Here is a 20319-nt window from a genome sequence, read left to right on the forward strand (position 1 = left end):
CACATAAATGCCGGGTGAGAGTGGTAGCATATACCTGGAGTTCCAGCATTTGGGAGGTGGAAACAGGGTCCCCAGGGCAAGCTAAACTAGTAGAAATGGGGAGCTCTAGGTTCTGTGAGAGACTCTGCTTCAGTAAACAGAGTGATCAAGGAAGACACCAGTGTCAATCTTTGGCTCCATGTGCATGCTTATGTATTCACAGTGTATGTTTATAAACCCAGAGATCCTCCACCTGGGTCCTCCACAGGAGACAAGATCCTGGGCAGCATGCAGGCATGCTGAAAGTGGCCTGCAGGGATGATTGGATATGTTGCTTAACTAAACCCTAGCAAGAGCTGCCTCTGCTCACCAGCCTGTCCTTCTGCCCCCAGTACATCGATGCCATCAGCAACAAGCAAGGTGAGCTGGAGAACTACGTATCTGACGGCTACAAGACAGCGCTCACTGAGGAGCGCAGGAGGTTCTGCTTCCTGGTGGAGAAGCAGTGTGCTGTGGCCAAGAATTCTGCTGCTTACCACTCCAAGGTAAGCTAACACCGTGGGCTGCAGTCTGCCTGCCAGTGCAGCTGGCGCCTTTTGCAAGAGGGAACTAGCTGTGCATGGACCCAGACTATGTTCATGAGTGTCCCAGCTCCCAGAGAAGGCACTAACAGAGAAGCGTCCTTGTGCACCTCAGACTGGGGAACAGAGTTTAGAGGAAGAACTGCCAGGTCAAAGGGCATGGCATTTTGAAGACCAGCATTAGAAATTGCTGGATATTTTGGGAGACTGCAACTGACTGCCTGCTGAGGAGAGCTCAGAGTGGGGTAGGTTTGGGGCCTTTCTAAAATCACATCACCCTTGGCTTTTCTGCTGCAGCCAAGGTCTAGCTAGGCTGATGGCCGGCCCGAGAGGGAGTGCCCACAGCCCTCCTGGCCTCTGAAGTGTTAGCTTTTTTCCTTCACTTATTTCTCCTGATTACGTGCTTATCTGAACACCTGGGTGACCCCTGGGCCAGTGGGTCTGCAACTGTGAAACTGACAACTCCTATCCTCTAAGGCCAGACCATGTCACTAGACATACGGACCTGTGTGGCTTACTGTCTACCAGCTGCCATGGTTTGGCTGTCCCACATGGAACTGGCCACCCTCATCCCACACCACACCTCCCATCTATGGTCCCTGCCTAACCCCCAAGTCCCTGACACTTAGTCCCTCCCCTTTACTGCTCCAGGTGGCCTCTTCGGAGCCCAGACTGGTCACATGGGTGTCCTCAGAGTCCCTCCTTGTCCCCACTTTCTCTGGTGCCATCAAGCACTGGGCTCATTTATTTAGCCATTCCTGGTTCCTCCATGACCACTGAGAAACGAACCTCTTTCCACTAATTCTAACGAGGACCCCTTTAGACACCCCCATGTTCCCTCTCCCTGCTTACAGCCTATTCCATCGGGACACACACACACACACACACACATTTCCTGGGAGGTGCCACATTCCAAGACCTAGCCCAGCCTTGCTGAACAAAGAAAGTCCTTGTAAGGAGCTGCCTCCTCCAGGATGGTCTGCCATGAGTTCCAGAATATATGGCCTGGGCTTGGGAGGCAGAGTTCAGAGGCCCAGGGCATTCAAAGGGCTGACATAACCCCCAAGGGTAGGAAAGGCACAGATGTTAGACTCTTGCTGGAAACATGTTGGGGTGAATGGAACCCTGTCATTCACTACATCTGTAGGAGCTAAAGTGGGGTCAGATTGTGTCCCCTGGAACATTCAAGAATACTCAAAGACCTTAGATGTGATTAGACAGCCCAGCCAACCACAGAGACCCTGGTCATGTCCTGGTGAGGGAAGGTGGTCTAGAAACTGTCACTATACACACCGACATGTGTCCTTCCCACACATGTACACACATGACCTACAACCTCTGCTCTAGTCCTCAGGGCCTTGGGCACCAAGAAAACAAAAGCCCAGAGGCTGCTTTCTACCTGGGCTGTTCCAGCTGGAAGCAGGGACCCAGCCGGGTCAGAATTGCACCTGTGTCCTGAGAGACATGCTGTCTGTGCCTCCTCCTCTTCTACTGTACCCCTCAGTCCCCACTCTGAGAACTACTGGTAGTTTAACTAACTGGGTGCAATTGCCAGCACAGCGCTCTGAGGCTGGCAGAGGCATCTGCGCCCTCTAGTGGGAACCAGACTTGTGTCAGGACTAGAAGAAGGGCTCTGACCTCCCTGTGTGGGCAGCTGGCTATACTGCGTGCAGGCACTGAACACAGATCTTGATGCTGTTCTGCAAGTGTGGCCCTCTCGGGATGTAAGGATTTGACCCTCTGCAGCACTACAGCCCTGGAAGCCCACTTGTTGTAATGGCTGCTGGGGCAGGGGCTGCCTCACCTGTACAGATGCCAGGAAGAGCTGTACTGCCCATTCAGGCCTTTGAGTTTCTTCAAACAGACCCAAAGCTGTAAAGCAGAATTCATGTCATGTCCATGCTCCCTCATCCTCTGCACATCCTGTATGCTCACGGGGTGGGCTGGACCCGAGATAGGCCTTCATGTGCCCCAGAGACAAGACAAGCTCTTGACCCCTAGAGGTGGGTAGGAGTGGCGAGCCTGTCTCCAGACAGGGGCCACCTTTGCACATCTCCAGCTCGTGGCTTGACCATGACTGGGCAGCTCTGTTCTGTCTCCAGTTTTAACCTCCTCCCTACCTGCCAGATGACTCTTTCCTCAATGCTGTGTAGTTTTGCCCACAGAGGAGCTGCCTACCCCGGGGCTGGCTGTGGAAGCTGTCCACTTTGTTTCCTTCAGGCCCCTGAGGAAGCACTTGCCAGAACAGGGCCTTCTTTGGTCTGATCTCATGCCTGGTGTTCTCAGTGACCGAGCACACAGGTGCATGCCAGGCCCTTTGGCAGGTGTCCCCTTTGGAGATGCAAGGCCTCACAGGTGGCTGTCGAGTTTTGAGGAACCGTTGATGAAGAACAGCAGTGGGCCAGGCCAGGCCACATGTGAGCAAGGTGACGGTGCTCAGGAAGACAGCTCTGGCCTGTGCCCGCTGCGGGAACTCATGCCGCTGCTGACTCCATTCCTGTCCTGTGTCGTCCACTCTAGGGCAAGGAGTTGCTAGCCCAGAAGCTGCCTCTGTGGCAGCAAGCCTGTGCTGACCCCAACAAGATTCCAGACCGTGCTGTCCAGCTGATGCAACAGATAGCCAGCAGCAATGGTTCCATCCTTCCTAGTACCCTGTCAGCCTCCAAGTCCAACCTGGTCATCTCAGACCCCATTCCTGGAGCCAAACCCTTGCCAGTGCCACCTGAGCTGGCACCGTTTGTGGGGGTGAGTCCTGGGCCTTCAAAAGCTTAGGGGTGTTCCCTTTGCTTAGGGTGGCAGCATGTTCTCTAATGGGCAAGCCCAATGTGCTGAGCCCAGGTCCCTGTGGTGGGTGCAGGGTTACTCCCGAGGTGGCTCCCAGCGACGCCCTGCCCCTGCCTCTTCCTCCAGCGGATGTCTGCTCAGGAGAATGTACCTGTCATGAATGGCGTCGCAGGCCCGGACAGCGAGGACTACAACCCCTGGGCTGACCGCAAGGCTGCCCAGCCCAAATCCCTGTCTCCTCCGCAGTCTCAAAGCAAGCTGAGCGACTCGTACTCCAACACACTCCCCGTGCGCAAGAGCGTGACCCCGAAGAACAGCTATGCCACCAGTAAGGGCCTGAGGGTACTAGGCTGAGAAACCAAGGCTTGTGAGTGCGTGTGCGTGCACATGACTGTGGGAGTATGTATGTAGGTATATACGTGAACATGTGTTTCTGCATGGTATATATGTACATAGGCCTGTGTGCATGTCTACAAATATCTGTGGATGGTTTGTGCATGGGGATGTTACGCATGTGTGAGCATGTAGTGTGTATTGATTGGTAGAATGGCATGGTGGAATGAGACCAGGACCCTGTTTGTAGCGGACAGACAGGCTGGAGGGTGGAGGGAGTTTCAGTTGATCATGGGACAGCTCCTGTGTTTGGTCCATGACTATTGTTAATCCTGTTTGCCGGCTCCATCTGTCATGAACAGTCCTCTCACGCACATACCCGTTGTCCCGGCAGCTGAGAATAAGACACTACCACGTTCGAGCTCCATGGCAGCTGGCCTAGAACGTAACGGCCGCATGCGGGTCAAGGCCATTTTCTCCCACGCAGCCGGTGACAACAGCACTCTGCTGAGCTTCAAGGAGGGCGACCTCATCACACTGCTAGTGCCTGAGGCCCGTGATGGCTGGCACTATGGCGAGAGCGAGAAGACCAAGATGTGAGCACCCACCTGCAGGGACAAGTGTGAAGCAGCCTGCCCACATAGCAAACAAGGGGGTGGTGGCACTCAGATGTGCTAGCATCTACCGGGAAACCTGAGCAAGAAAGACAAGCACAACACATAATCTCGCATATCCTGGCCTTTTCCCCACTAGCCTAATCTTTACAGAAGCCCTTGGCTGTTACTTCTGTCTCTCTGTGATTGGTTATTCTTTGCTGCGTATTCGGCACAGGACAGTTTTCTGAATGTATGTGTATGGTGGCATACCTGGCCATTTTCAAGGTGGAGGCCTATGTATGGTTTTCCTGGTAATATGTGGCAGAGCAGACTTGACCAATCTGAGACACCCACCTCCCCCACAAACTCCTGTAGGTCTGAATAGCCTTTGGCAATGTCACCAAGTCTTAGGGCCACCCAGCTCAGCCTGAGACTCCCTGTCCCCCAACTCTCCTGTAGTTCCAAATTCCCTCCAGCAACATCACCAAGTCTCGGTGCCACCTGGAGGCAGCCTGCATCCCCAGGAAAGCAGCAAGTTTTTGTCTGAGTGTGTCTTTTACCCATATGACTAAGCAGCTCTGGCCAAATCGAGGCTAAACTGAGCTTTGCTGTGGCCCAGTGGCAGCTTCAGAGTGGGCAGGGAGCCTCCAAGAGGCTCATTGCCTCTGTCCCAGTGGTCTCCTGGTCTTTTTTTGTTGTTGTTGTTTTGGGTTTTTTTTGTTTTTTCAAGACAGGGTTTCTCTGTGTAGCTTTGTGCCTTTCCTGGAACTCGCTTTGTAGACCAGGCTGGCCTCGAACTCACAGAGATCCACCTGCCTCTGCCTCCTGGGTGCTGGGACTAAAGGCGCCCAGCGGTCTCCTGGTCTTACAGCTGTCACCATCATGGTAGTGGGCTGTGTGGCAGGTGAGGTACAGGTGCTCAGACCCATGGCTCCTCCAGGCTGGGCTGCCTCATCCTTGGGGCTCGGTGCAGACCCAGCACCGGCCACTTGGTTGGTCTCCTTGAACATGAGCACCTAGCCTTACACAGAAAGATAAGGACAGGCTGGGGAACTGCTAGGACTTTGGATCTGACAGTGGTCAACGGGGCCACCATTCTGCCCTGTCATGCATATGGAGGGCCTATAGAATGGATTCTGGGCTCTCACCTAGGACTTTTCTTCTAGGCGTGGCTGGTTTCCCTTCTCCTACACTCGGGTCCTGGACAGCGATGGAAGTGACAGGTTGCACATGAGGTAAGCATACTGGCTAGGCTGGGCCCCTGGGCACCAAACTGGGCAGGCCTTCTAGGTCTTCCTCTGCCCTCCAGAGCCGTCTCATAGGCCCTGCTGTGTGTTTGAGACTATACGTGGGAGGATGTGAGATGCTGCAGTGTTATGAGGTGTTCTGGGGATGGGTCCCGAGAGTCCTGGGGATGCTGGGGAGAACAGCAGGTGCAATGTGGGCAGTTGTTAGCCCATCATGACTGCTACACCTCCACTACTTACCCCTAGAGCAGGGTTGGAGGGACCCTTGAAGACTCCTAGCTGTCTTTGGCAAGGTGACTGGGCTTCACCGGGAAGCATTCGGCAGTTTCCTCCTGGTGTATCTGTATGCACAGTTCAGGAAAACTGGGCCTGGAGGCCAGAGGGGAGACCTAAAAACGTCACTGGCTACCGACAGCAGCCCAGGGCAGCTGAGTGAGAACACGGGCTGTGGGCTGGACTGTCTGGCCAGCCGCTGAGTCCCTTGTCCCCGCAGCCTGCAGCAAGGCAAGAGCAGCAGCACAGGCAACCTTCTGGACAAGGACGACCTGGCCATCCCTCCTCCTGACTACGGCACGTCCTCCCGGGCCTTCCCCACCCAGACAGCGGGGACGTTCAAGCAGAGACCCTACAGTGTGGCAGTCCCTGCCTTCTCTCAGGTGAGGCCTGGGGCTGAGATGGATCTGCATGGCAGGACCACGGACTTGGCTGGCAAAACTTAGAGGATTCTCCAAGAGCCCGGCACCTGGTGCTAACTGGTGTCTGGGGCCTCTTGGCTGACAGGCCTAAGGCAAAGGCTCTGTGGCTGGGGACCTTAGCCACACACCCTACCCAACTTAGTGTATTCACCACCCTTCTGCTTGGTGTGCTGTGGGAACTTGGGCGTGGCTGGCCTGGGGATCATCCTGGAGACCCACTACCACCTAGGGGACAGGGAATCAGAACTTCAAACTCCTTCCCTAAAAGCTGCAGGGTGCTGGGGTCTAGATGGTAGTGTGATTTGCTGCTGTCCAGTGTTTTCTAGTCAGTGTGAGACCATAGATGGCTGCTTAAGGCCTCTAGGCCCTGAGAAGGGTCCCTGTCAAACCCCTGGTGGTAGTCAGAATGTCCTGGGTGGTTCCGGCTTTGAGTGCAGCCCCACGGACGTGCGGGGCTGGATCGTAGCTCCTATAAACCTGGGACTCCTGTGAGAAGGAGGTTGGTCTGCTCTAGCCTTGAGCGCAGAAGGGATAGCAGCTTGTCTGTGGCTCCATCCAGCCCTAGGGCAGGGCCTCTACCTGGACATAAAGAAAGAAAGAGAGCCCACCATTTCCAAGTCTTAGACCACCTGAAGACAATCATGGTGTCCCAGAATCTGAGGGGTTCTGTTGACAATATTACCTAAGAATGTGCTGTCATGTTTGAGGCAAGCAAGATCCTCCTTTTGTTTGTACCTGTCCTGCCCTAGAGCCTTGGTGATGCTTTGGAAGGGCTGCCTCCAAGGAGTCTGCAGGTCAGGCAATGTGAATGTGATTGGGGGCTTGAGTCTGAGGAGGTCTAGATTATAATGGTTCTTGGCTAGAGCCTTCTGGATCAGAGCCACACTGGAGTTGGTACTCAGAGCATGTGGTCGCAGCGGGGTGTCCAGTTGGAGTTATGGACCTTGGCATAGGCCAGCCTCTGGGAAGCAATTGGGTCAAAGCTGGGAAAGCTAAGGATGGTGAATCTACCACCCCTTCATGCCTGGTGGAGATGGGAAGTCATCTGCAGCTAGCTTTAATCCATGCCCAAGGTGTCCCCTCCTGGGCAGGATACCCAGGCCAGAGCCAGCCCAGGCATCTGTGAGGTAGGCTGGCAAGCAGTGGTCTCCTGAAGCATCCTTCCCATTGCTCATCTTTCTGTCTGCCTCCCAAGTCCCTGGCTTTACAGGAAGGCCCTCTGCCTACGGAGACCTGACCTCTCCTTGCTGTCCCTAAAGAAACTATTTCTTGGGGAAGCGCCATTGCAAGGGAGGCATTTCCAGTGATGTCGTTAAGTGATCTGTCCTGTATGTACAGAAAGCACACATGGTCCAGTCTACACCTGGCCAGATGGCCAGTATCCCTGTTAATGAGAGAGGTCACCACATCCAGGTCACCATCCAGAATAATCGTCTCTGGAAAGGTCCCAACCACAGTGACCAAAGAGAGGGTAGAGAATGGTGGGGAAGGAGCCAGCTTTCTGGACACCCAGCCTGGACCTCAGCATGGGCAAAGCCGCCTTTTTGAGGACTGTACCAGGGACACATTGTCAGTAAGAGTGCGGGTCTTAGTCTCTGGAGCCCAACCTGATTGCTCTCTTTGCTCCCTAGGGTCTGGATGACTATGGGGCACGGTCTGTGAGCAGGTAAGAGGCTTCAGATTTCGTTGTGGGTGGGTGGGTGGCCATGGGCTCGGGTAGAGTAACTTCTCTCTTGGGACCTAGAAAAATGGCTTTTCTTACTTTGGGAACCCAAGGCTTGACCCTGAGCCTGCCACCAGAGTTGGACCCACCCACCTCTCCTGGGCTCCTACTCTGCTCTTTTCTAAGTAGAGCGAGCATATCCTGCTGGTTCTTGGTGTCTTGGCCTGCTCTGTCCATCCCAGCAGGCAGGACAGGGTTGGGAAGGGTCGTCAGCCCACCTCTAGGCCTTTTCTCCCTAGAACCAGGTAGGACCACAAGGGCTGGAGCTGCTGCCCCTGGGCACAGTCTTGTCCTGGCTTCATCATCCTCCCAGAAGCCAGGTAGCCTGGCTGCTGGCCCGGGCTGTTGCTGGGTGGCGGGCGGGCCTGCTGCCTCTGGCGGACGGTGGGCACGCATCTGGGCAGCTGTCCTGTGCTTTGTTCCACAGTGGCAGTGGCACGCTCGTGTCCACAGTGTGAGGATGCTGACCCCAGGCAGCTGCTCTGAAGAGCTCCTCCCCCGTCTCCATCGGTTTCCCTCCTCAGCTCTCGTTGGTTTGTTCCCGGGTTCTTTTCTTTCCCACCCGCTCCTGCCTTTTGGTTGGTGACCCCAGACTCTGAAACTCCTCAGGGTCCATGGTGCTGCTCCCCGCGCCCCGTGCTCCTGCCCCCAACAGGTGTCCCTCGCCTTGAGCATTACCTGCCAGGTGGGGCCTGCTGGCTGGGTGGCAAAGCAGTGTCCTTACCTGCTGCCCTAGCCCTGTGGTGTTCACGATGCGCATCCCTTTTCTAAGGCTGGCCACGAGCCAGGTCTAGAGTTTGAAGAAAAAGAAAAATCTTAAAAAAAAGAAAAAAAAAAAAGAAAAAAGAAAAATAGGAAAAAGGACTTTTTTTTTTCCTAAAAACAAAAACAGATATGCATGGACTCCGGTGTACGTACTGTTATTCTGCATCTGACCCCCAGAGTGCTGGCATCTTCTAGAACAGGAAGGGGCTTAGGGCCCTGGGGGCTCAGGCCCAGGGACCTTGGCCTGCCTCAGGCCCCTTCCAAGGGCTGCACCGAGAAAAGGGGCTTACATGGGCACTCGGGGAGCCTCCTGAGGAAGCTGGCCACTCCTGTGATGGAGGCTGCAGCCCCAGCCAGGCCCTGCCCATCCCACAAAGCCAGGCACTGGGCCTCTTTCCTTGGCAGATTCTGCTGGGCAGGTACATGTAGAACGGAGTGCGGCGTCCCTACAAAGGGTGGCGTTACCTCATGCAGTGCCCTGGCGGGAGCTGGGGGCAAGAGCAGGTGCTGCCCGGCCACATGCGGACATTCCAAAGACCTCGAGACCAACCCCACCCGTCCATCCACACACACACACACTTTTGGGGAATCATTTCTATAACCAGCCTTTGAGGGAGTCACGGCCCTGTTGCCCCTGGGCTGCAGAGGGCCGGGGGGGAGAGGCGGGCCCTGGCCCAGATCCTCCTAAGCACTCTCGTCTTTTGTGTGTCTTGGTGACTTTAGAAACAGGCACACTGGACTCAGTGGCTACTGGTTTTGTCTCTTCACACACTGAATTCTGGGCAGCGGAGCCCAAGGCCCAGCGGGCTCAGCCCTGCACCTGGCGGGAGCCCTTGGGAAGCTGCAGACGCCTCTGATGTGGTTAGCAAAACCTTCCACAAGCCTGCCGAGGACTAGGGCGTGGCTGGTCGAGTCTGACGCAGCAGCTCAGACACAGACAGACAGACCCTGTTTTATATTTAAGGAAAACACAGCCAGAACTTGGACCTGTGTAAAGAACTTTCTGTGTTGTTCTAATTTTGCTAAAAGTTTCAAATCCAGGGGATTCCATGTGCAATGGATGAATGTAGACACAAACAGCAAACTTGTATGAAGATGTAAAGTGCTAAAAATATTTTTCCTTTTTCCTTTCCTTTTTTTTAAAATCTGAACTGTGCCCTGTACTGCGGTCAACTGTTGGAATAAAGGTTTTATTTATTGCACTGAGTTGGTCTGGTGCCTCCTTCCAGCTCCCTGGCATGTGTTGGGGCTGTGTGGGCCAGGCCACACCTCAGTGCACCCCGGCTTGTGGCCCAGTGCAGTCTCTTTGCTCATTTGCAGGTCATTCTGAGACCAATTCTAGGTTTGCAGATAGCGCCAGCCCAGCTGGCTCTAATGATGACACCCGGGTGGGTGGCTGCCACCCTGGCTGAGAAAGCAGGGCCTAAAAGGGCATGGCGCAGACTCCAGGAGAAAATGCTGCCCGTGCTGCCGTGCCCCTTTCCCCCCCTTCTATGCCCAAGGACTGTAGGTTCCTTCCTGGCAGCCTGCACCTGCTCCACGGTGTCCGTCCCGTCTGGCCTTCTGCTGCCCAGTGTCCTTAGATGTGCGTCCGCTGCTCTAGTTTTACCAATAAGCCTTGTGTTTCCTTACAGTGCTGATGTCGAAGTGGCCAGATTTTGAGCTGCCCCTGACTAGCGTTAGTAAGTTGCCCTGGTTTTGTGTCCATCTGTGTGCATCTGCAGTGGTTATGGCTGGGTCCTTCGGCCTGAGTCTGCACAGCCTCTACAGGAGGGGTCTGCTGCCTGGCAGGGCCTGGGCTCTGCCAAGGTGCCTTGCTCTGGGCGCTGGACCTTCCTTCCCCTGGTTCCTCCTCCGGCTTATGGTTCTCCTGCCTTCCTTCTGCCTGGAGGCTTGTGGTTCTAACTCTGCCCCTTCACTGCCTTTGCTGCCAGACACGGGGCTGGCCCAGATCTGTTCTCTCCTGCCCTGCTGGGTGCTTCACCACAATCAAAGGGAGACCCAGGGGAACAGCCTCCCCCCGTCACTCAGCATATACCTGGGTGTCCTCTGGGGTGTCGTGGGTGTTGGTCTTGAGCCCAGCTGTTGAGTGCCGCAGCTGAACCAAGCCTGGGCCTAGCGTCAGGTGGAACTCTGTCATCAGATCTTGCCTCTTCTGGTTCCCTCCACTTCCTCACATGGCTACAAGACACTACTTTTTCCTTGGTGCTGGAGAACTGGACCAACATGGAGGAGGGCACTCTTCACATTGCCTGCCACAGTGGAAGGGGCTTTTATTCCCTTCCCACACTACAGAGGGGTGGCATGAGAAGCCAGGACCTGTGTTCCTTAACAGGAGTGGTCATTATCTCCCTGAGAGTCACGGTGATGTATCCCAGCCCATGGGCAGTCAGGCCACTCAGGCAGACCCAGAATACCTTTTCCTGTTGTTACCATCTTCCTGGGGATCCGTGATGTGAATTCTGTAGGAGTTCTGCTGAAGTTTACAGAGAGAATGAAATGCCCTTGGCTGGGCTGGCCACCTTTCTCTGGCCTCCATCTGCACACCCAAGATGTTCTCTGGGAGGGGGGCCTACATTTCCTGCCCAAGCCTGCCAGACCCCCACCTTACTGCCCTCTGGGTCTCACTAAGCCAGTTAGGGGCCGTGTCATCCTCGCCTGCAAAAGCATGAGAAAAGGCTCGGAAGGCGGTGCAGCCCTTCCTGGGACCAGGTTGTGCTAGGACCAGGACTTGGGTGTGACAGGCACAGGACAGAATAGGTTTGCAGACAGTGCTGTTGCATGGCCCCTGAAACGTTTCCCGGCCACAGTCGGCCTTGCCTTGCGGCTCACCTCGCTGGGAGTGAAGGGGGTGTCCAAAGCACTCACACACAGCTTCACCCTGAATTTAGGACTGCAGGAGGGTTGCTACCACCCTTGGCTTGGTTCTGGGGGGTGCCCTAGCCCTGTGTAGGTAGAAGAAATGGAAACCCACAGGTATGCACAGGTCCTCCATGAGGACTTGTTCTCGGCGGTGGCCAGCCTCTCATTGCGTGGCTGTTGAGGAAAATAGTAAAGATGGAGCTGGGAAGGCAGGCTGTGCTGCTGCAGGGGTTGAGCCTCTCCAGGTTTCTGGTCACAGCGCTCTCCATCGATGGGTGTCTGCAGAGCTGGGGAGAGCTGATGCTGGCTGTTGCCCAGCTGGTGTCCCACCATGCTGCCTCAGCCAACTCCATCCTGCATAAATGCCGTTTGTCATTTCTGGATCCCAGGCCTGGATGCCTGGTCCTCCTTTTCTGTTGGTGCAGGTTCTGTTGTTGAGACCTGTCAATGTTGGTGATAGTTTCTGCTGGGCACAGCATGTGCTGGCCATGTCCCCCGCAGGTTAATTTCACTAGTCTGCTGAGTGTCTTTGAAAGGAAGCATGTCCCTGGATTCTGCTAACTGGAACATGTACAGAGCAAGACTTTGCTGTGGCTTTGGCATCTGTGGATGGTTCTCTGTGCTCCAAATGGCCCCGTGGCTTTGGGGGATGAGAGAAGAAAGTGTTTGAGAACAGAGGGCCTCTTGGGTGGGGCACTCTGGATCTGAACGTCCATTCTAGTACTAGCTGGTGATAGATTCTTTTGGTGAGTTAAGGAGCGAGGCAAATGGACAGGAATAAGGTATGTTCTGCAAATACCTCATCCATTCTGCTCAGGCCTGGTCCCACGATAACCCTGCCCTGGGACCTGGGGCAACCTGCTCGTTGCTCTGCTCTGTCCCATTCCCTCAACAGAAAGACCTGTCCTCATTCCAAGTGTCCCCAGGGCTGTTGCCTTTGCCGGGCTTGAGAGCCCTTCTGTAGAATCTGGAGTGGGCCAGGGACAGCCTGGCCATGCAGAGGCTGCAGCTAACACACCCTTGCTGTAATGGCAGGGTCTGTATCTCACGCCTCAAACAGCCACAGCGAGGGCTGCAGAGCAGAGGAGCCCAGCAGGGGGCAGAGCTCAAGCTGCAGGCAGAGCTGATGGTGGCCCCTAATCTCTGCCTCTCAGCAGAGGTGAGCAGTGACAGACACCAAACCCCACAGCCGCCAGGGACCTGTGCCTCGCTGAACTTCATTAAAACTTCACAGTCCAAGTGTTTCAGACTTTTAGAAAATGTAATCTTCAGGAAAATGTAGGGTGAGACTCTACCTATGTAGGTCTTCCTGGGGACCCTGAATGGAGAGCCTGCTCGCCCACCCTGGGCCTACCATCAACCCCCAGGCTTCTGAGAACCCACCAGGCACAGAGGTGACCCATTCCAGGTAATGGTTGTGGAGCCAAGCACGTTTCCCTGGAAGTGCAGTCCTGTGCCTTGCGAGTCCCCGTGTCCACGCGCATCCATGCTGTCACTGTGGAGCTGCCTGGCCCCTCCCACCTACTGCCCTGGGCTGTTCCCACTGGAGTGGATCCTCCCAAGCCTGCCAGGGACTGCAGAACAGGCTACCGGGAGGGCTGGTCTGGTGCAGCCTGTCTGTACTCATCTGTTTCATTTCCACTTCTTGTCTTGAGTCTTGTTGTGTATCAGCTGTGGCCTGAGGGCACTTGGGTGGCTCAGCCACCACTCAGGAAGATATCTAGTCCCTCAGCAGAGGGAACTGTCATCTGGCCAAGGCAGTGGCTGTGGTGTCCACCCCTAGCCTGTGGAGTCAGGGCTCATGAGCCCCATGTCTGTCATGTCCGTGTGTCTACAGTGTGCCTCCTGTGGCACCCTGCATGCTTGGGCTGGTTTGTGTGACCTGTGAGCTGCGTCCTCTGTGTACGGGGGAACCACTCTTTGGGCTCCACCTGGGGGCGGGGGCTTACCAAACTCTAGCAGGCCTTCCTTAAGGACGTTGTCAGGGCCATCCACCCCAAGTTGAGAAGGGAACAGCCAGTGCTCACCATCATGCCCACGCTGCTGTCCAGCGTGGAGCATGTAAGGTGATAGTGGGTAGACATGGGAAGGGGCTGACAGGCCTTGGGACAGCACCCAGCTCCAACCCTGGCTCCAAGAATAGGCCACTGGGGTCTAGTGCTGGGGTCCCAGGAGTAGCCTGGTAGCACAGCTTAACTGGAACACCTGCCCAAACTAAAACTGCTCTTCTTTCCCCAGGAATCCCTTCGCCAACGTCCATCTGAAACCAACAGTGACCAATGACAGATCAGCCCCTCTGCTCAGCTGACGGGCTCATCTGCATCCCCGCGCGCGCACACAACCGAGGGTAACTGCGGTGTGTCCCCTCTGGAGAAGACAGCCTTGCTCCACTCCCTAACGTGGCCTCACATCAGCCCAGCCTGGGCTGGATCCCAGGTGTCCTGGGGAGGTGGCTGCCTCAAGAGGTCAATGCCTGCTGGCCATGGGTGTGCCCCAACAGAGGGGCCAGCATCGAGGGGGCAGGCATCTCTGATCCCAACTGTGGAACCTTGAGTGCCTCTGAATACAGAAGAGGACATTCTGTCAGCTTGTAGCTGGAAGGGATCCTGTTCCCATGCTGATTTTTTTTTTATTTTTAATTTTTTTAGCTCACATGTGTCTGGTCAATAAACATGCCCACCTGTGTGCAGTGTGTGATCTGTCAGCCTGGTGGCGTGACCAGGAACAGGGTGGGGCACACCCGTACCCTTATAAAAGTGATTTCTCAGGAGCACAGCTATGCTGTGCCCAGAAGAGAGCCCGGGGCCCAGCCCAGCCCCCAGCCGATTCCCTGTGTCAGCTACAACGCAGGACCTTTATGAAACTTCGTCAGACCTTTGAATGCAGCAGTGTGGTGAGCTGAGTTGATGAGAGAAGTTCTAGGGTGCAGAGAAGAGCCAGGCAGAGCTCCTTCATCGGTTACCCCAGGAAGAGCTCTGGGGCCACCTACCCATCAGGCAGGCTCATAGGCTAGCCTCGGACAGGGCAGAGGGGGAGCACAAGAGTGCAGTTACCAGTACCCTGCCTCCCACCCCACCACTGCTGGCTGAGGACGGGCTGTGGGGGGGGGGTTTGCTCTGGGGGGTCCCCTTTCATCTGACCTGAAGGGGCAAAGGAACAGAGGTGACTGCTAGGTTCCCCATCTGTCATCCCCCTGAGGGTGTTAGCTGCAGACGGGAAAGAAAACACCGAGCACAAAGGCTGTTTTTTCTTAGCTTGGTTTCTCTTAAAAAACAAGGAACAAGAAAATCATTGCACTAGCATCCTAAGCCTCAAACTAAAAACAAAAACAAAACAAAACAAAAAACATTGCCCCCACCCCCAAAGCAACAATATACTTTACATGTCTTTGGCAACAATAACTTAGAATCACCCCATTTCCATTCACTCCAGCAAGTTACAAAAATATTCCCTGTACAACCCACCCTAGCCCTGTTTTCTCCCAGCCCTGCCTGCAGGCAGGAGCCCCACAGTGGCTGTAGGGTACACCCTATTCTTCTCTGACCAGGGTAGGGGCAGGGCACTTCTCTGTAAGGGAATGTTTCCCACACTACCCTGTCCGTAGAGGGCATCTCTGGGGCAGTCCGGCTGGGGCCTGGAAGCCTCTGCTACATGGCAGGACCTAGGCCAGAACAATCCAGACAGGCCCTGTGGGGGCTTCTGCAGACGCAGTGAAGGGGGACCACCACAGACTCTGAGACAAGGGCTTGGAGCCCAGGGGTCCAACCTTGCTCTGAGCAAACCTAGACCCAGGTAAGAAGGGGGGGAACCCAAAAGGGACCTGCAGGCTTAAAGCCATCTTGAAACCCGCCAAGTGTCCTTTGAACACAAGGCAGGACGTAGCCATCAGGGCATGCAGGCCCTGGACTGCATGATCCCGGCCTGAAGCCAGTTCACCAACGGCCATCTAGGAAGAGTGGCTTCCGGGTGGGGTGGGGGTCTGTCAGGAGTGAAGAGCCACCTAGGGTCGGGGGGCCCTTCTTGAGTGTGTGTGTGTATGCTTACGGACACCCACAGGCCCTCGGGCTGCAGCAAACCCCAGTGTCCACTCAGGACACGTCTGCCATGAGGCAGCACAGGGGAGGTGCACGCCCCAACACATCCAGGGCTAGACGCAGGCCTCTCATCCCCCTGCTTCTCCAGGATGCTGTGGGGGTGCCGATGGTCCCCATTCATTTCCGGCCACCATCCTCGCTGCTGCCTGGATAGGATGGCAGGGGCTCCAGTGACGCCAGCCTCCGAAGGGTGGGACTACCTGGGTCTCAAGCCTCTGTGTATCGGCCCCCAGCACTTGCTGCTGGGCCTGGTAAAGGGGATGCTATGTGAGCATGTGGGGAGGTAACCAGACACAGGTTCTCACGCACCCAAACCCACCCGCCCCAACCGCCTGGCCCACCAACAGGTCTGTTCAGTGTGGTAGACCTGTGGGTGGGTGGGAGATGGGCCCATTTCTCCTCCCACGTCACCCAGCTCCAGGGCCAGCAATGCTTAGCAAATGCCCTCCGTGTCCTTGTACACATGGGAACTGAGGCCCAAACAAAGAGGACGTGGTCACGGTCATGTAGTCATCTCCTTGTGCCAGAGAGGAGGCTGACAATCCCCTCTGAAGGCCACCTACCACAGCCAGGGGAGGGTAAGAAGTAGACAGAAAGGGCTTGTCGGAACTGGGGGTGGGCTACAGGAGGTAGACCTGGCAGAGGAGCCTGCCCTGGTGCAGGCAGTGGAGGGGCACATGACTGGGTGGGTAAAGTCCTGACAGGGGCACCTACCTACCAAGAACCTCAGATCAGAAGCATGCCAGTAGATGGCAGTAGGAGACCTCCATGCTGGGACTGCTCTAGCGAGCTGGGGGAGGCCAGGGTGGGGCCGGGAAGTGCAGAACAAATGCTCGGTGCCAGCAGTCTGCTGGGGAGGGTAGACTGGGCAGAGGTGGGCAGGTTCTGGGACCCAGGAGGCAGGAGGCCAGTGCACCTGGACACAGTGTCTGCCCAGAGGCCAGGGGCCACCAAGCCTCCCCTGCTGACACCCCTCACAGATGTCCATCCGCAGTGCCCCACCTCAGCCCCACCTCACTCACCTCCCACCGACTGGGCATCCGAGTCAGACACGTGAGTGATGGAGAAGCGGGAGGCAGGTGTGGGAGACACGGTGAACCGGGAGAGGGGTGCGGCTGGCGTGGTAGGCGTGGCCAGGACAGGGTCAGCAGGGTCCAGTGCGGCCACCATAGCAGCCTTGCCCGGTGCTGGCGGGAAATCATCATCCCATTCGAACCTACTTCCTGCAAGTCAGGCCACAGAGTCACTTTCCTTATTCCGTCTCCCAGCCCACGCTTCAGGTGATATCACGTTCTGAACCCGGCCTCCCATGACACCTGGCTCACCCTGTTCAGGAGTGGAGCTGTCCGGCAAGTGGTCAGCTCGCCGCGGCAGGCCAGGGGCACTGGGTGAGCCGGGGCTACCCTCCAGGAACGTGGGGAGTGATTCCTTCGTGCTGGGGAATGGCTCCCCAGTCTCTCGGGTGGGGCTCTCCTGGAGGGGCAGAGCACTGTGTGACTAGGGCTGCCCACCCTCTCCCATCCCCATGCATACCCACAGCAACAGCCCACCTGGTCGAAGAGGTAGACCGTGACGTCATCAAAGAAGGACACGGCCTTCTTCTTGCGCTCCAGGTCCTCGCAGAAGGCCTCAGACAGAAGGCTGGGCATCTTCAGCAAGCTCCGCAGATTTCGGGCACTCTGGCTCTCAGCCACTACCACAGGCACCGCTGGCGGCTCCTCCTCACTGTCCTCGCTGGGCTCCTGGATGCTGTAGCATCGAAGCTCCTCATCAGATTCGTCGCTGTCTTCACTGTCCTCTTCGTCCTCTGGCCGGCCCTCCAAAGCCCCAGCGTGGCCAGGCAGGGCCAGGCAGAGCGGGGATCTGGGTGTGCTAGGGCTCCCCATCCGCCCGAGCTGGGCTGGCCCTGACAACTGTCCTGGGGGCCCCTGGGGCTCCATGCCATTGCCTTCTGAGCTCAGGGGGACTGAGGTCAGCAGGAAACATTTGGAATGACTAGGGCTGGGCACAGGCTGCACCTCAACTGGGGCTTGAGCCCCAAGAGGCTCTGGCCCACGGCCCTCTGGCAAGGGCTCCTCTGGCTGCTGTGCTGGGGGCAGCGTCTCCCTGGGGCTAGTATCTGGGTCCTCCCTGGGCACCTCAGGTCCGGGGAAAGCCTGCACAGACTGGTGCCCTGAGCTAGGTGGGCTCTTCAGGTCTTGCTCCTTTTGGGAGTCCTGGACCCCACTGCACTTCTCAGGGCCAAAGGTGGATTCGGACTCAGCGTCCAGATCCGAGAAATAGGCAGAGTCTCGGTAGGGGTTCTTCTTGCTGAGGCCACCAAGGGAGACAGAGAGCAAAGTCTCCGGCCCTGGGCTCTCACCCTCTGAGGCTAGCTCCCCAAAGGCCTCAGGCTCACTAGACTCATGTGCCTCTTTGAGCACAAACTCTGGAGACTCGTAGTTCTCTGTATCATAACCACTGTCCACGGCACGGGGCTGCCCAGCAGGGGGACCAGCAGCCAATGGGCTCAAGACCTCACAGCCGCCATCGCTGGCTGAGGACGGGATGTCCAGAGAGTCGAGGGAGTCGGGGGTCCCCACCTGCTTCTGCAGACAGCGCAAGGCTGGTGTTATGCCTGGCTTCTCAGGGTGAGGGCCATCGCTGGACAGGTCGGTGAAGACTCCTGACGTAGCCTCAGTGGCGTCCTCGTCCTCACTGCTAGGTGCCTCTTGCCCCAGAGAACTGCCGCAGCTGTCCAGGGTGAGGGCCGGCATAGGGACAGTCACCCGGCTGCCAGCAGCGGGCGTGGGAGGGGCAGGCAGGAGGTCGGGAGCGCTTGCCTCCTCCGAGGGAAGTGGGGCTCCTTCGTGGGATGGGGAGGGGACAGAAGGAAGGGGTAGCTGGGATTCGGCAGAGCTCTCTGCCTCCTGGGCAAGTTTGGGTTCCACCTGGGGGTTATCACCCCCACCTGCAGCTGCCTCTGTCCAGGGCCGTGTGGCCAGGCAGGAAGCAGGTGCCAGGCCTTTGGCAGGACACAGAGGGAGCAGGCTGAAGCAGTGGCTTGGCTCTGGACCAGGGGAGGCTGCTGCTAGCCCAGGCAGGAATTCTCTGGGATCCTCCTGGGACAGGGGGTGGCCCAGCTCAGGGGAGGCCCGTGGGGTCTGCTCTAGGCTGGAGCATTCATCCCTGTAGCTGTCTGTGAAGCTGCTCACATAGCCAGGGTCCCAAGACTCTGGGTCTCGGCTGCCACTGTTATTATTGGCTGACACATTAGAGCTCCAGTGTCCACACTGAGCAGCCTTCCCTGTCTTTTCCCCCTCCAGCTCCTCATCGCTGGGAGATGCCTGGGCCTCAGGACTGCCAGAGGGAGATGCACTCAGTGGGTCATCGAAGAAGGGTGGGCAGAAGGTAGCCACACCCCAGTCTATGTCTTCTGCTGGCAACATCGGGGTCCCAGGAGAGGGTGAGCGTGAGGGGCAGGGGGGCTCCTGCCTCCTGCATGAGTGGTGGTCACGGGGCCCCCACAGGCCCCCGACGGGGGGTGCATGGCCCAGCAACGGTTCCATGACGAGGGATGTGGTGGTGCTGTCCTCTGAGTTATTGTCTTGGTCAGTCACAGCTTCGGGGCTGGGAGCGCAGCCGGCACAGTCCGGATCATGGCCAGCGGCAGGCACTGCCCCCTCTAGGCGGATGAAGTACTCGCTGCCCACCGAGGGGCTGTGGGCACTGAGCACCGGCACCACTCCCGGTGGAGAGCTGTCAGGTGCACACAGCTCCTGCAGGCGTGAAGCCGAGCCTGGGCTAGACACACCCCCCGGGGATGGGAATGCCTCCGCGCCACAGCCAGCCTCCCACTTGTATTCAAAGTTGAGGCCGTGGCTTGTTTCAGTTACTGTCAGCACATCGTCGCTGTCCACGTGAAAGCCGTCGCCGGTGAACTGCTCCAGCAGTGGGAAAGACGAGGCAGCGGTGAGCTCGGCAGCAGCAACCGCTGGCCCGGTGGGACCTGACCCCAGGCCCGCGCCGCCACCGGGCCGCAGGGAACGCCAGCGCCGCTCAAACTCCTCCTCCAACTCTGTGGTGCCCTTGGCGCACAAGTAGGACAGCAGCAGGTGGACCTCTTCGGCTGTGGGCCTCTGCTCTGGCTGTAGCCAGCAGAATTGCATCACTTCGTACCTGCCGGGAGGCCCTCATGGGTGGCCCTGGCCACATCCAGAGGCACACTGGCCAGGAGTATAACCTACCCTCCAGGGAGAGTCAGTTCCCACATGCTCAGGGCACTTTGGGGACAGTTAAGGCAATCTCCCAAGGCAGACCCAGTAGCCTGGGAAGGGGTCTAGGGTGGGGTATTTCCCTGGGATCCCCCATGCCTGTTCAGGCTGCAGAGACCATATAGAGTTGGACCAACCGGCCCCAAGCTGTAGAGTTCAGCCACCTGTGCCCCTCTGTCCTGCCTGTCCGGGTGTGGGTGTGGGGGATGGGGTCCTTACCAGCGATCAGACAGAGTGAGCTGCAGCTGGGGCTTGGGCAACTTCAGCTGCTGCTCTCGGACGGCGTAAGCCAGCACCTGCCGGTCCGAGTGCTGGGGATAGGGCTGTGCACCCAACTCAAAGAGCTCCCAGATGGTCACACCCAGGGACCTGCAGGGGCAGCCACAGTACACATGGCTGAGCATGGC

General features: G+C 57.1%; 2 protein-coding genes across 9 annotated transcripts in view; one reads left to right on the plus strand and one right to left on the minus strand.

Moving 5' to 3' along the window:
- The window catches only part of Baiap2 (BAR/IMD domain containing adaptor protein 2), a 70572-nt gene extending 56322 nt beyond the window's left edge, over window positions 1-14250 (plus strand). The window contains exons 7-15 of one of the 5 annotated variants that reach the window (XM_028853617.2): window positions 372-524; window positions 3081-3305; window positions 3471-3672; window positions 4072-4273; window positions 5440-5508; window positions 6014-6176; window positions 7847-7881; window positions 10338-10385; window positions 13804-14250. In XM_028853617.2, the coding sequence (XP_028709450.1) occupies window positions 372-524; window positions 3081-3305; window positions 3471-3672; window positions 4072-4273; window positions 5440-5508; window positions 6014-6176; window positions 7847-7881; window positions 10338-10365 (1077 nt within the window). In that variant the 3' untranslated portion in view covers window positions 10366-10385; window positions 13804-14250. Of the gene's footprint in view, window positions 1-371; window positions 525-3080; window positions 3306-3470; window positions 3673-4071; window positions 4274-5439; window positions 5509-6013; window positions 6177-7846; window positions 7882-8365; window positions 9906-10337; window positions 10386-13803 lie in introns of those variants that run through there. The other 4 variants (XM_028853618.1, XM_028853615.1, XM_028853616.1 and 1 more) reach the window with 4 other exon arrangements.
- Window positions 14251-14897: 647 nt separating this feature from the next.
- Window positions 14898-20319, minus strand: part of Aatk (apoptosis associated tyrosine kinase) — a 38981-nt gene continuing 33559 nt past the window's right edge. For 3 of the 4 annotated variants that reach the window (XM_037200915.1, XM_037200917.1, XM_037200916.1), the window contains 5 exons: window positions 20132-20281; window positions 17210-19817; window positions 16976-17132; window positions 16682-16882; window positions 14898-15907 (listed from right to left, as the gene is read on the minus strand). In XM_037200915.1, the coding sequence (XP_037056810.1) occupies window positions 15867-15907; window positions 16682-16882; window positions 16976-17132; window positions 17210-19817; window positions 20132-20281 (3157 nt within the window). In that variant the 3' untranslated portion in view covers window positions 14898-15866. The remainder of the gene's footprint in view (window positions 15908-16681; window positions 16883-16975; window positions 17133-17209; window positions 19818-20131; window positions 20282-20319) is intronic. The other variant, XM_028853612.2, reaches the window with a different exon arrangement.

This window comes from Peromyscus leucopus, chromosome 8b (assembly GCF_004664715.2).
Source record: "Peromyscus leucopus breed LL Stock chromosome 8b, UCI_PerLeu_2.1, whole genome shotgun sequence".
Classification (NCBI taxonomy): Eukaryota; Metazoa; Chordata; class Mammalia; order Rodentia; family Cricetidae; genus Peromyscus; species Peromyscus leucopus.